This window comes from Perognathus longimembris, chromosome 17, assembly GCF_023159225.1.
Source record: "Perognathus longimembris pacificus isolate PPM17 chromosome 17, ASM2315922v1, whole genome shotgun sequence".
Classification (NCBI taxonomy): Eukaryota; Metazoa; Chordata; class Mammalia; order Rodentia; family Heteromyidae; genus Perognathus; species Perognathus longimembris.
Genome location: NC_063177.1, coordinates 56,729,823 through 56,745,629, shown reverse-complemented (window position 1 = coordinate 56,745,629; position 15,807 = coordinate 56,729,823). Strand labels below are relative to the sequence as shown.

At 54.2% G+C, this 15,807-nt stretch overlaps 1 protein-coding gene across 1 annotated transcript; it reads right to left on the bottom strand.

Annotated features, from left to right (window-relative positions):
- Positions 1-435: 435 nt before the first annotated feature.
- Positions 436-15,575, bottom strand: Metrnl (meteorin like, glial cell differentiation regulator). The gene is made up of 4 exons (XM_048365875.1): positions 15,248-15,575; positions 9,656-10,041; positions 2,235-2,294; positions 436-1,028 (listed from the first exon to the last, which is right to left on the bottom strand). Exons 1-4 carry the CDS (start codon positions 15,418-15,420, stop codon positions 709-711), a joined length of 939 nt encoding a protein of 312 aa, XP_048221832.1. The 5' UTR covers positions 15,421-15,575; the 3' UTR covers positions 436-708.
- Between the last annotated feature and the right edge of the window lie 232 nt (positions 15,576-15,807).

Here is a 15,807-nt window from a genome sequence, read left to right as displayed (position 1 = left end):
CACTAGGTGTCCAGAGACTTGCTGTGGGCTTGCGCACTTTGGGGTAGCTGAGTCAGGACTGGGTCAATAAAAAGGGAAGTATTCACAGAGCTGCCTGGCAATGTCCTCTGCATATGCCGGGCAAGGGTCAGGACTGCCCAGAGAAAGCCTGACAGCCACCTGGCCAATGGGTAGATGCAGACACTATGGTGTGGTCAGACCCTGATCTTTATTCTCTGGAATAGAAACAACCTGCAGCCAGAGAAGGAACACAGCTGCAAAGCTCATTCTTTAAAAAAATTTTTTTTTAAATATTCAGTCTGTCACAGCATTGGAGGGTATCCAGGCCTCCCATAAAGCCTGGTGACCATCGGTGGCACCTGGCCTAGCACCTAAGTGACACCCCACACCAAATGACTCTGAAAAATGGAATGAAGTGGCACACCAAGGCATCTTCAGACATGAGTTTGTTTCCTATGCACATTTTTTTTTACAAAAAATATAATAACTTAGTTTGCATTTTACAGCATTTCCAAATCTGTCAGGGCATCCTGGGCTGGGCCCTTCTGGAGTCAGAACAGCTTGTGTCTCCGCAGCTTGAGAACCAGGCCAGGCTTGAGCCCCTGGCCTTCAGCACCAGCCTATGGACCACACCAGGATTTGAGTGACCATGGCAGTTAGTGATGGCACATGAGGAGAGGGCAGAAAGCACCTATGGTCACCCCGCAGTCATGCTGTGCTGATCTCACAGGGGTTCATCCCCTGTTCCTTTGCGTCCCTGTACATCCTTTGGAAGTCACTGAAGCGTGGGGCACAGCCAAGCCGGGCCTCTCCAAAGTACACGTGGCCAGTGAAGAGGAAGTCTCCGGGCCCCGGCCGCACACCACATTCCAGTAGTGTCATGACTCGGCCCTGCCAGTGGCCACTGCCCTCAGGAGCTGGCTGGAAGACCCTGCTCTTCTGCCGGTGGAGTCTGTTCACCTTCAGGTGGATGATGGACTCCTGCTGCTCTGGCACATGGGTGACATCCTGGATAGAGCCACGGACAACTGTGGAGGAAGGAGAGACAGATCAGTAGGTCCTGTGGGCACTGCTGGTCACAGTGGCTCAAGACTCTGCACACATCCTGAGCCACCACAGGTATCAAAAACCAGGAGCTGAGCCCAAACCCTGCCACTCAAGAAGGCCATTAAAATCTAATGCCGCTGGGTGCTAATAGCTCATACCCAAAATCCTAGCTACTCAGGAGGCTGAGATCCAGAGGATCACCATTTGAAGGTAGCAGAAAAGCTGGGCTGGAGGTGTAGCTCAAGTGATAAAGTGCCAGCCAAGTAAGTGTGAGGCCCTGAGTTTAAACCCCAGTACCTGGGACGGGGAGAGGGAGAGAGGGGGGAAAAGTCAACTATCCTTATGCTAGTACCATCAGAAACAACATTCAGGGCCATGGCTTGAGTCATGCTGCATACCTATGCTTCTAGTAAGAATGAGAAAACACAGCCAACTCACAAGACTCTACAGCTCTGTGTCCTGTCGGATGACACAGTGCAACTCCAAAGACAAGGTGACACGAAGGAACAGGGCATGGTAGGGGGACTACACCAGGGCTTTACTGTGAAGTCCTTGCCCAGATCCTTAGCCTAGGGCAGGTCTGGAGAGCAAAACAGCCAGAAGCCATCATCTACCAGGTCCTTGGAGCTCAGAGCAGAGATTGCACATCCAGGTTTAACATGGCCACTACCCCAGCAGGTCAGAGAGTGCTAGCCTTCATTTCCCAGAGTCTGGTACCTATGTAGCAGGCAAGGGGCCTGAGTCCTTTAGACTGAAAACCTCAGATGTCTGGAAACCTGGAGGAAGAGTGGGGCCAGGCTCTGAGCAGTATGGGAGGCCCAGAGAATGTTGTTCATAGAGAATGTTGTTCATAGAATACTTCTAAGAGGACTCAGACAGTGAGCTCCTGAGCACAACCAGAGCACACTTGAGAGACAGCTGACACCAACCCCAGCTCTACCATGTGTACCTGTGTAGGGGACGAGAACCCTCCTGCCCTGCCCTGCCCTGGTGATGTGCAGAAAAGCACCTTTCCCTGTGATTGCAAGGGGGATCTCACATCCAGTGGCTTCAGCAAACTTTCACTGTGCGCTACACTTGGAAGTCAATGCCAGTTTGGGAAGCCCTCCAGATCCCTGGACAGAGACCCCAATGCAAATGGAGCCCTACCCACCAGCATAAGATAAGGGCCAGGAAGGCCTACTCACCAAAGTCACTGGTGCAAATAGCAAGGAGAACCTCTGTGTCACTGCAAGGTCTGCACGGGGCTAAGGAGGAGAAAACAGAGTGAGGACACAGCCTGGACAACGCGAGCCATAGACCCTCTTGGCCCCAAAACAACAGTAGGTGGCTACCACAGCCTGTACTTGATAGCTCAACCACCCCAGATATGGTCAGACCACTGTGGCCAGCTCTGGCCTCCTGGTGCATAGGGGCATACCACAGAGGCAGAGCAGAGCAGGAGGGGAGAATACTAACCTCAGCCACACCAAGGTCTGGCACCAGGGGAACCCTCAGCCCCACCTGGCACAGAAGAGCCTGTATTGTGGCCACAACACCATGTGCCCTAAAACCAAGACTTCAGAAAGGAGGGCTCTGGGCCTGCTCCTACTTACCTTGTTAGCATACTTATGCCAGACAGGCAATAGCCTGGCCCAAACTAAAAACCAACTCCAAGCCAAAACCTTATCTCTAGATTAGTTAGCCAAGTCACCCTCTCCTAACCTCCACACCCACACTTCACTGACACCAACAGCTTCCTCAAGATTAGATGCCCACAGCATCAATGTGCCCCCTTTGTAGATCCACTGTAGCTGCAGCCCAAAAGGAGGGTTCCGTCTGCTGATTCCTGGTGCTCCCTTAAAAGACCATCAACAATCTAGAGATCCACAAAGGAGGTCATGAACCCGGATGTGTCTACCTGCCACCAGACCAGACACAGGGCCTCAGATTGAAGCCATCAACCCAGCCCCTTCCCCAGGCCTTGCCTGGCCCTGGAAAGCCTTTCAAACTGAGCCCTATTCATGGAGCCCCTCTGTAACCCGTGAAACACTACTTCCTCCATAGCATCCAGAGAAACTTTGTGTCCTCTCAGAATAAGCCATTTGGACCACACCCTTCTGGGACGGATGGCCCTCACCCTGCCTTTCCTCCTCACCCTGCCCTCCCTCCTTCCCCTGAGGTGGAACAGAAACTCCAGCTCCACACTTTCCTGAAGACATAGCCTCCCTGTACAGTAGATCTGACAAAGACGCACATTTTATATTTGCTCTGATTTAAATGTCAAAGCCTCTGCAAACTCTGAGGTGTGAAATCTTAATAAGACAAGTTTTTCACTGGTCAGCCAGCCATTTCCACAGCAGAAGCAGTCCTTGTCTTAGGGCTCCCAGGCCCTAGGAGAAGCTAATATCATTCACACATTCTCATCAGTCTGCTAACCTGGGTGGGACAGCCACCTCCCTAGCTGGTGAATAGGTTCAAGAGAAACCAGGGCAGCCCACATGTGGGCACCTCAGTGTTTCTATGCCAACAAAAGTTCAGAGGGGCTCCAGGGTCCTGAAGGTTCCAGGACCCTTGGGGCCAGAGACCAGAGGCAAGGCCCTAGGCTTTGCCATGCCTTGGGCAGTCATAGATCACTGTGGTACCCTGGGATGGTATGTCTGGGGCCTTAGCCTTAGGTATTGCTCCAGCCAGCAAGGGCAGGGAACTTCTGGGCTCAGCACTTGCTGACTCACCAGCTACCCACCTGCCAGCACCTTTGCTCTGTTATCAGAGAAAGGAAAAGCTGTAGAACAAGAACAACCGGCTGGTGTCATTACAGCCTATCAAAGGATCTCATGTCTCTCTCACCCCAGCTCCAAACTGACAACCCTCTCCCTCTGCTGAAAAGGCATGGGCTGTAACCAGCCCCTGGAAGCCTGCAGTTATGCCAACCTTCCAATGTCCTGGCACACCAGAACTCCTTCATGCAGTATTTGCTTGGCTTGCAGGAGGATAAGGGGGGCAGGGAGAGGAGGTCTCCTTTAAGCCAGGGGTGTGGCCTCTGAGCACGCTGTTCAACTGATTGCTGGCTGGGACCCATGCAGACATGGGTCAGTCAGGGACCAGAGCACAGACAGGCCATGGCAGGGGTGACACTGGCAGGGGCCAGGCAGTACTGCAGGCTCCACGCCCTTAAATCTTGGATGGCATCTTGATTTAGGACATGAGACTTGGGAGAGCTACCTTCCCTCACCGGCTCACAGTGTACCGAGCAAGTGGGTACAGCCTCAGCTGTAGGTAGAGTAGGTCAGTGATTAGGTTCATGGTAACCACTACCCACCGGAGAATCCTTTTTAAGAAGCCTGGGTCCGCCAAGCTAGGCAGATCCAGGGATGAAGGCCATGTGACACTACAGTGAGGAGACAGTAGGCCCAAAGCACTTCAGGTTATGAGTCCGTTGAGTCAGGCCAAACACCCTTGTCCAAAGGCAGAAACACCTTGTGCTGCAGAGCAACTCACCAGCTCAGGTCCCACATGGGGTCCGCACCCCAGGCATAGGCCTGTGAGGCATATATCTTGGATGATAGCTGAAAAGTGAGGAGACCTTCCACCTGTCTTGACTCAGGTGTCTGCCTGCAGGAGAAGTGGCCTCCCCAAGGGTGTTCAGCAGGCTGTGGGCCAACTTGGCCTAAGTGAGCTGGTGCCATGAGCAGCTGAGCTAACAAAGTACACCCTAGACCCATTCCTCTTCAGAGTACAGTTCAACTTCACAGAAACTCAGTGTGGACTCCAAGGGCAGCAATCCGGAAATGTGAATCAGAGTTGGGTTCACAAGGGCTATGGAATATGCTGGTTGTGGATGCCTGGTAGCACATTTCCTAGATGTCCAGGTAGATACTTCAGAAATTACAAATGAAAGTACAGGAAGTGAAGCAAATCAGGAGAAAGAAAGCAGAATCAGAAGTCCCTCCAGGAGACACTTGGAGACACAGTGAGGGCAGCAAATGCAAGCAGAGAGGATACGGTGAGGACGAGAGAAAGCACAAGCAGAATGTAACTGCTTGCAGGCCAAGGAGAAGCTAGCTGATAGGCAGACAGCACTGGCAGAGGAGGACAGCCAGGTAATTCATCACACAAGTTCCAACGGGAAAAATTGCATCGCAATACCAAGTAGGGTTCCCAGTGCAGCCAGTAACTGGTGGTGTGTGCAGTTACCTCACAGGAGTGAGGCAAGATGTAGCCAGAGGTGGAAGGCAGCCTGAGCAAGCTGAGACCCATGCTCCTTTGATGTCACTACACCTGGGTGCCACCCAAACACCAGGATAACCCAAGGGAGGGTAGTCAGTCTCCCCTGCCCCTGGAGCCTGCATCCTGTCAAGGAAGCCAGTGGAGATCTCACCATTCCTCCTCAAAAGAGGTTTGAAATGAAAAATAATCACAGGATAATTACACCACCCTGAAAGACACCACTGAGACCAGAAACTAAATGACCAGAGAAGTGGGAAGCTTCGGTAAGAATGAACACTGGAATTTCTTTTCCCACTTTGAGGCTTTACCAACTAACCCTCACACCCATCAAGCCACCCCTCGGCAGGGACTCTGGGCCTCTTAAGGATTGCTGGCAGTGAAGTGCCAGCAGTCTAAGACGCTGGGCTGGCCAATCAAGCCCAGCAAGCAGAGCAGGTTTTCAAGGGATTGGGAAGACAGGCAAGAAGCTGCAGGACAAGCCCTCCCAGTAAGTCTGTGAGTCAGTGTAGGCAATGAAAATGTGAAGAATGTCAGTTTCCTGCCACCCTGCCTCTCCGACCACTCTAAAATGCCACTGTTCCTACAATCCTTTTCATTAGGAGTTGAACTGAGCCTCTCAAAATGCCTGCCACAAACCCCAGAGCACAGCAATGGTCAAGCTCACGAGTGGATACACTACACTGCATAGAACAGAAGCTGGGCTTTACCCCAGGTGCACCTGTTCCCTGGAGCCAGAGGCCACCCTCATTTGTCACACAACAGCCCCACTGGTGATGTCACTTCCCCAGGTGGCAGGGCAAAGTGAGGGCAACCCTAGACAACCTTCTGCCAGTCTACTGGCCTAGTTTGTTCTGGAGTTAGCTGGTAGCTGCATGCTGTCTCTAACATCCTGCTGAGTCCCTAAGCATCAGCAGGTGCTGCACTGCTCATGTGCCCAGACATGATTGAGGCATACATGCTGGGTAAGCAAGTCCTTCCAGTCCTTCTGTTGGTGGCCAAATCCTATTTCCTCCAGGGATAGGGGTCACCTCTGGTGTGACCCATGTCTGTGTCTCATAGGAGCAGTCTGCACCTCTGCTCTGGTCTTCTCAGATTCAGTGCATCTCTGGAAGCTGACTATGCAATGCCAATGGATTCCAAGCCAACACACCATAAACACTTTGGCACTTTGGGAAGACCATCTGGAACAACAGCAGATTTCCTTCTCACTGGGTGGGGAGCAGAGCTCACGGGAACGTACTCATGCAAGCACACACACACACACACACACACACACACACACACACACACACGAGTTATCTGGGTTCTAGCCAAAGGCAGCTCAGTTCTCTTGAGACGGGACAACTAGAATTTCTGATTCATCTGCAAGCTTGGCTCGGCAGGGACAACCATGCATGCACTGTCTTGACAGGCTTGTACTTCCTGGGCTCCAGATTCTATCAAGTTTCCTGCAGCTGAAGTGAGAGCCAGAACAGGAGACAAGGGAAAGCCTGGTGCTGGACAATAAGAGCTCAGGGGCCAGCCTGGCCCAGGGAAGAGGATGTCTCTGCTGCCAGATGGCTGGCGCCAACATTCCACATTACATACCCATTCCTTAGGCATTAAAGGCTTAGTAGCCCCCACCCCCAGATGAAAGCCAAATACCCTGGGGAGAGAGGATGATGGGCTTCCCTGATCCCTCTGAGGACATCTGGAGGAGGGCCCTGAAGGTGCTCCGGGGAGGACAGATGCCCACTGGGAGTGTGACAGAGATGCCAGAGTTGGGTCCTAGCTCCAAAAACCTGCAGTACATCAGAGCCTGGATCTCTATCCTGAGTTCTGAGGGTTACCACCCAGTTGTGCTGCCTCAAACAAAGTCAAAATCACCCATAGGACTCAGAACAACTTTAGGCTCCATTTCAGGCACTATAGGACTATGTGGGGGAATACTGCAGGGTAACAAGAGAACCTGAGTTCCTGTCTCAGACATGGCAGAGTCCTAGGCACAGATTCGATATATCCCACTTTGGGTTGCTGTCCTGTGAAGGACCCCACAGTGTGGGAGGCCCCGCAGACACACAGTGACCAGTTGCCTCTATGAGGGCCACTCCTTCCCTGAGACCCTACAGGACCTGAACTCAAGAAGCTACTGTGGGAAGGGGTGGAAAGCAGGCTGCAGCAAGGGACACAGGAGAATGAGACAGCTCCTCAGCTTGATTATGACCAAGAAATGCCCTATACAGACATGATTGTCCAGGTGTGCAAAGCAATGGAATATACCTGGAGCTACTACAAAGCATGTTGCACAGAAACAGAGCTCTGCTACATAGGACATGTGACCAGCAGAAAGTCTGTAGGACAGGTCAGCATTTTAGTCAGCACAAGTAATGTTCACAAGTTCTGAAGGTCTGATGCAACACTTTCTTCCTCCAGTTAACAGGCTCACTTCTGTCAGAGACTGAATGAAGTGATCAGATTATTCTAGCTTTCATTCTTATTGTGAGTTTATCTCTAGTGGTCCAGAGCAAGGTAACCTCCTCTCCTCTAGCTCATCTACCCACCATAAGTGCTGACACATGACAAAACAATCATCCCCTGATGGACCACAGAACAAGGAGTGGGCCCTAACCTACCCTGCTGAACGCTCCTAAGGTTGCTGCCCCCTCAGGTCCTTCCATCTAGTTTTCTATAGAGCAACTATCCACAGACACCATGCAACACATGCCCTCCCCACCTGCCACACAGGGAAGCATCTTCTCATCCACAAGCTCCTGAACCATACACATCCTGTCAAAAACTACACTCAGCCCACGTGGCCTTGGAGCGGCTTTCTGTCCTGGACCTCACCTGGGTTCCCACCTCCTCCCAGGAGGCTCCCCACCAAATCTGTCTTCCTCTACTCCCCCACCTGCTCACATCAGGCACAGGCACTTGTTGGGGTCTCCTCTGCAAATGGGAGCTCCTTCACACAGACTCACACCTCTGTTCCACAGCCCGGGGTCAGACCTGATATCCCTGAGTCCTTAAGTCTGTTTGAGCCCTAACAAATGTGCATCCACAGAAAGCCTCTGGGACCTGCGATTGGCCCTACACTCAGGGATATCACAGCCCTGGGCTGCAGATCAGCCCTGGTCTCCACCCAGAATGCAGTATTTCAGGGCTACGGCAGATACCAAAATACCCAGCCAGTGTGCAGCCATATGGAAGGGAAAAACCACCACGCCTCAAGTAAGTTATAGCCAGTCCTTTAGGAACCAGGACACAAAGCCATCCTCAGGAACACTGTCCATCCCACAGATACATACAGGCTTCTGGAGAACCAACACTGTTCCCCCACCTCACAAACAGGTTCCTAAAGCTGGTGGGGCCCTAAAGTAGACCATAGATCAGATGTGGTGCTATTTTCAAACAGAATTTTGGTTGGAAAAGCTGTATTTCAAAAGTGGTTTTGTTTGTAGGTCCAACACCCACACACAGACTTCACCCCTCAATGAGGGATCTGGAGGCAAACCTGCCATGGCCAAGCCACAGACAGGAGAGTTTTACAAAGGGAAGCAGAGAACGGGGCAAGAAACAACTAGAGTGCTCCTGCAAATCTGTAAGGAGAGCACAGTAAGCCCAGGCAGCCTCCTCATAGGCCGCTTACCTGACCGTGCATGCAGGTGAGGGCCGCCAAGCCACTCACCAGACAGCGCGTGCAGGTGAGGGCCGCCGAGCCACTCACCAGACAGCATGTGCAGGTGAGGGCCGCCGAGCCACTCACCAGACAGCGCGTGCAGGTGAGGGCCACCGAGCCACTCACCAGACAGCGCGTGCAGGTGAGGGCCGCCGAGCCACTCACCAGACAGCGCGTGCAGGTGAGGGCCGCCGAGCCACTCACCAGACAGCATGTGCAGGTGAGGGCCGCCGAGCCACTCACCAGACAGCGCGTGCAGGTGAGGGCCGCCGAGCCACTCACCAGACAGCGCGTGCAGGTGAGGGCCGCCGAGCCACTCACCAGACAGCGCGTGCAGGTGAGGGCCGCCGAGTCACTCACCAGACAGCGCGTGCAGGTGAGGGCCGCCGAGTCACTCACCAGACAGCGCGTGCAGGTGAGGGCCGCCGTGCCACTCACCAGACAGCGCGTGCAGGTGAGGGCCACCGAGTCACTCACCAGACAGCATGTGCAGGTGAGGGCCACCGTGCCACTCACCAGACAGCGCGTGCAGGTGAGGGCCGCCGTGCCACTCACCAGACAGCGCGTGCAGGTGAGGGCCGCCGTGCCACTCACCAGACAGCGCGTGCAGGTGAGGGCCGCAGAGCCACTCACCAGACAGCATGTGCAGGTGAGGGCCGCCGAGCCACTCACCAGACAGCGCGTGCAGGTGAGGGCCGCCGTGCCACTCACCAGACAGCGCGTGCAGGCCGCCGTGCCACTTACCAGACAGTGCGTGCAGGTCAGGGCTGCTGTGCCTGCTCATCAGCTCATACTGGAAGCCCGTGGTTCTCCTGCTAATGTCCTGCTGGGGCGTGGCCTCCACAAACAGGCCACCCTGCTGCAGGCCAAAGCACTGCATCCGGCCAGCCTTGCTGTCCCCGTCCTGCACCAGCAATCTTAGTTCTCCAGTTTTTTCCAAATAAATATTGGCGCCTGAGGAGTCCCTGAAGGGCTTGATGCACACAATCAGGTGTCGGGATGGTGAGAAGGTATTGGGCCGCAGGTTGACGATGAGTGCGCCTGTTGGGTACATCCACTCCACAGAACCAGATGAGCAGCGCAGGTACACCTGCTCCACATCCTTGCTGTGCACCTCGTGGGTCAGCCCACTGTGGGAAAAGGAGATGGCATAAGCTTAAGCCCTAGAGTCAAGGGTCCTGACATCTTGTATGCACCCAGGGGAGGGACTGTGAGGGAAATGCCCACAATGACCATTCACACTCGCCTGCCGCCCGCCTCAGGTACTCAGGGCCCCAAACTAAGATGGAGGCAGCCACAGGGTACTGGTCCCTGCCATATGGCCTCTCCCACTCAGTTCCTTTCAATGAACCTGCTCCAAGAGTCAAGGTCAGCAGATGATCCAAGAACAACAGAAAGATGATGCAGACTCCCGGGGGGGGGGGGGGACGGGGATAAAAAACAAAGGCTTGGATTCTTGTTACGGGTGCTGTAAGAAGTGTCCATGCAGCAGTGACACTGTTCCACAGAACTGCTTCTACACCAGCTGGAAGACCAGCCATGGAACAGGATTATTCATAATGTCCTTAGGTGATGATTTGACTATTTTTCATTCATTTCCAAGCTGGAAGTCCTTGCACTGCCAATCACAATATTTAAATAAACTCAAATGTCATTAATGCAAGATCCACTATGTGGATAAAGGAAATGCCCTCCCTTAATTGGGGGACAGGGAAAATTTCCAGGATAAAAGGAAGGAAGGAAGATCTTCTGATGGGAATTTCTAAAGTAACAAGGTGATTCCACTCCTCTCAAATGCTAAGTAGACAAAAGTAGACACCGTATGCAATACCCTCTGTGAGGCAGATCCTAAAAAGGGCAGTTTTGTTTTCAAGAAACTGAAACCACCACAAACACTGAAGTTTCCCCTGCTCAAAATTTAATGCAAATAAAGATTGTTACGTCATAACCACAAGTGGGTCTATACTGAAACCAGTGACTTCAGCTAAGAGTTTATTACATGAAATTTGGTTCTGATCAGATCTCAGACAGGTTCACACACATTCTTAGGATTTTTTTTTGTCAAATAAACAAGGCTAAATCCAGAGCCCAGCCTGAGTGAGATACCAGAAACCCATTCTGCTTGGGAGAAAATATATAACATATGGTATGCATTTACTGCTAGTGACTCAGCCAGGCCCCTAAACCTCACTTTTAATACAAGGACTGGCTGCAAGCTGGGGCTACAAGTTACCTCGCAGACCACATCAGAAGGAAGCCTTGAGGAAGAACTCCCTCCTAACCTACTCTCCCCACACCCACAAGGCCCTGGGTCGTGAGCAGCAACTTGACTGCAGGTAGCTACTCAGGCCACACGTACAGAGCCAACTTACTAATTACAGTTAATAAAACTTACACACTCATCTGACACCTATGTTGGGATGGGTGCAATTATAGTGCTATGTGAAAATTAGACTAAACGTTGAATGGCTGACACACATGGCTATAATCAGCCCTGTCCTTTTGCAACAAAAGCAAACCTAATTGTTGTGCTCCTCCTCCTACCTCCAGCATCAAGGGACAGCTAACACCAAGCCTAGGCCCAGGCTCAACTCTCCCAAATAAGGCACCAGTCTGAGACCTCGCTTCCCTCTCAAAGGGTCTTGAGGATAGAGAGGATGAAGACACTACCACATCAGAAGCTCACACACTTCTGAGGGCATCCGTTACCTGTACAAATGAAGGAGAAGCAGAAAAGTCCAGTCTCTCCCCACAGCCAGGCAGGGGCTAAGGAACCCAGGAAGGGACAAGCACCTGCCCAAGGGAACCAGGGGGCAAAGATCTGAGTCTGAGGGCTGCTGTCCCAGTTGCCACATGAACCTGCAGCCACATGCATCATGTGGGATATATACCAGGTTCCATTTACAGGAGGAATGAGAGAAGGGGAGCTCACAAGAAAAGAAGACTATTACCGCACTTCTACTTGCACCTAGAAAGGGCCTGTGCCCATCTCAGCAACAGTGGTTGTTCCTCTTCTCTAGGTCAGTCAGAATTGACCTAGACGCTTGGCTGGAGAGATTTTCCGCATTAAGTCCAACAGCACGTGATGCACGCGACCTGTTTGGACAAACAACCACTCAGGGAAGTCAAGCCAAGAGTCCTTCAGCCTGGGAACTGACATACCCTTGATAAATGGTCTGTACTGGTTCCCACTGGAACACCAACTGCTCCCCAATCTCTCAATCCAAATATCTAGAATCACAGCAAATTGGGGAAAAAAATGTTTCACACAGTTGTTAAAATTGCAAAAGGGAAATACATCTTTAATGGTCATATGTAAAAATATTTTACCATCTTTTATGAGATGCAGGTGGTGTGCTAACTACTCCAAAATAAAGTAGCTATGTTGCACTGTAGATAAAACTACAGACAGAACTGGTTCTAGTCCATTTCATAAATATGAAAATGTTGACTTGATTGTGGATTCAGCTAAGTTAATGCTGTGTTTGCATGCATGTATGTACACATATGTGTGCATATACAAGGGATCAAACACAGGCACTGGCACACACTAGACAAGAACTATATAGCTCAGCTACAGCCCAGCCATTGTATTTTTTTCAAGTTAGCAAGGATGGTCACTATCCAGGTGGTCACACATGTTAATGCCTCATGAGAAAGTGGTATAGTGGCATGAGGACTCACTGAGTAAGCAGAGCTTATGCCCACACTGCTCACACTTATCCACAACCCAGCAGCCCCCAGTCACTAGGACAAGATAAAGTCCAGAAGGGCTTTCCATCAAGGGTGAAACCAAAAGGTTCTGCTGACAAGGTCCCTACCTAGCCAGAGAGAGCCAACGTGCGACCACACCTGCTATGTTCTTGCTGATAGCAGTGGGAGAGTCCATAGTCCACCTTTATGGCTACCAGCTAATAAAGGTCCAGGAACTAGACCTGTTCCCTACACCAGGAAGAGGATTTCAAAAGCTCAAATCTGATTGCTTGGAAACACCCAAAAGCATCTGCACACCTATTGTGAGTGGCCAGTGGCATGAAGAGCACCTCCCATCCTATCAGAGGCCAGAATCCACTAGCATTTTTTGTTTTTGTTTTTGCCAGCCCTGGACTTGAACTCAGGGCCTGAGCACTGTCCCTGGCTTCTTTTTGCTCAAGACTAGCACTCTACCTCTTGAGTCACACCACCAGTTCTGGCTTTTTCTATATATGTGGTGCTGAGGAATCGAACCCAGGGCTTCATGTATGCGAGGTTTACCACTAGGCCATATTCCCAGTCCTCCACCAGCATTTTGAGGCTCACTCCACCCTGTGTTGGCTTCGGAAACAGATCATAAAAAGTCATAAACACCATGGAGCTAACAAGCAAGCCAGCACACTCCTCAGTAAGTCAGCTGATGTGTGAAGTGTTCTGATAAGTGGGTTAGTGGCTTCAAGACAAGGGAGCCTTATTTATGCCCTCACTCATGCCCAAAGCTCCAAGAGCCCCTACAGCTGCCCTCTGCCAAGCTCTGGATTTGTAAGAGAAGTCTCAAGGGAGTCCCAGAGCAGGAGTGTGTTTGCAAGGATGAGGGAGAATCCAGGTAGACAGAAGGCTGCACAGATTCTGGGCTGGGACGTGCCTCCTCCCACTGAAGACACCTGTTGAGGATCTGGCCTGCTTCTGGAGATAGTGGGGAGCATCCTGTGCCCACCCCTGGGCACAGACCCCTGGACTCTTGGGAAGGCAGTCTCCAGTCACATAGCCCTCTGACAGCCTAGAAAGGTCAGCTCTTGCTGGAACCTCTGGCTCACAGGACAAGGGTTGGATTTCTGTTTCTGATCCACTAGGGCAGGGCACACCAAGGTCCCAGGTTGAGGTGCATTGGTTCACCAGTAGAGGCTGTGGGAAGGGAGTTAATTGCCACTAAGGAAAGGGCAGCTCCAAAACAACACTAGTATCAGAGGCTCACAGCCAGCTATGTGAAGGTGCCAGCCTTCCCAAAGCAAGGCTGCCCCCAGAGCTCCACCCCGACTTGGGAGCTCAGGCTCTGCCAGGCAGGGGGGATTTTTGCTGGGGAAGGAGATGGTAAACTTCCTGTGAAGCAGTGCTGGAGATCTCCCGCACTCTCAGGAGCCAGAGCTGGGAGTCTTGAGGAGGGGTGGATTGTGGTCTTATGGTTCCCTCAGAAAGCTGGGCGCTGTAAGTGTCCAAGACCAGTGGTGCCTTGCTGACCTAGAGTCTGGACAATAGATCTACTCAATCCCCAGCCCTCTCCTAAAAACGGCTTTACCAAAATCACTGCTCTCTCTCTCTCTCTCTCTCTCTCTCTCTCTCTCTCTCACACACACACACACACACACACGCTGTCTTCCCTGAAGTCTGCCCATCAGACCAGGAGCCAGGACTTTCACAGGTGCCCAGCCTATAGAGTACCCTAAGCTGTCCCAAGGGCTGCTCAGCCCCCACGCATCAAAAACCGCAGAGCTGGCAACTTCCAAGGCACAAAGCCGGCCTCTAGGGCCCTCAGTGCTGCAGGCACGCTTGGTGTCCATCCTGAGTAGCTGGAACGAACTACAGGTCCCACCCATGCACACTTGCGATTTGTGCTCCCTTCCACATCCACACTTGTGACTGTGTCCACATCTACACTTGTGACTTGTCTCCTTTCCACTTCCACACTTGTGATTTGTGTCCCTTCCACAAGTCCTCGGCTGCCACTGCGTGAGGGGGGGCGTCTCGGAGCCCGGCGCGTGGTTGCCAAGGGCGGCCTGACCTTCACGGCAGGCGCGGGGGGGGGGGGGGGTCTCTCTGCCAGCCGTACTGGGCCGGCGCACAGGTGTCGCCCTCGGCTCTTCGCCCCACGGACGAGGCCCGCTGCGGAGCCCCGCTGCGTCCCGGGCAGGCTGCGCTGCGGAGCTCCGCTGCGTCCCGGGGCCGCCGTTGCCCCGCGCCCCGCGTCCCGGCCGTCCCTCCTCACCCCGGTCGGGCGCGGGCCCGGCTCCTCCCGGCGCCAGGATTCCCGCCGTGGGCAGCGATCCCGAGGGCCAGAGCCCCCACTCGCCTGCCTCGGTGGACCGCGGAGCGAGGACACCCGCGGGGTCCAAAGGAGGGCGCGAGCCGGGCTGGCAGCCGGGCCGGACCCCACCCGCGGCGCGGCGGCGCGGCGCCTCCTCCAGGCGTCCGGGGGCCCGGACCCGGGTGCCGCGGGGCTCTTTTGTTCTGGGACCGGGGGCGGGGACGGGGGCACCAGACTGGGCTCGCCGAGAGCCGGGGACCCTCAGCACTCGTCCCGGCCCCGGCCCCGCCGCCGCGCCCCGCGCCCCAGAAGGCGGGCCGGGAACGCGCCGCGGGACTCACCTCCCCTTCCAGCCGCACAGGTCGCTGGAGTACTGCGCTCCCGCGCCGCGCAGCAGGGCCAGCAGCAGCAGCAGGAGCCGAGGCAGCGGCGGGGGCGGGGGCGGGCCGGGGGCGGCGGGCCGGGACCCCAGCCGCTCGGCGTGGCCCCCGGGCGGCCGCACCGCGCCCCGCATGCTCCAGCGGGTTCAGCCCTCGGCCCGCGGACGCGACCCCCGAGTAGCTCTCCACTCGACCGCCCGGGCGTGCTCCGAGCGCAGACTGGTCACGTCGCACACTCCCCGCGGTCCCCGCGCGGCCTCCCGCCCATCCCCGCCCGCCGGAGCCTCCCGAGCCGCCGCGAAAGCGAGCCCGCCGCCGGCGCCGCCGCCGCCGCCGCCGCTGGAAGCTCTGAGCTGGCGAGGCTCGGGCTCGCGGGCCCGGCTCAGCTGGTGGGCGGGCCTGGATACAGCCCCGCCCCGGGCCGAGCCCGCCCCGGGCTAGCCCCGCCCCGGATGGAGCCCCGCCCTCTGAGCCGGCCGGGTCCCCGCGCGGCCGCCGGACCCCCGCTCCGTGCCCGCCTC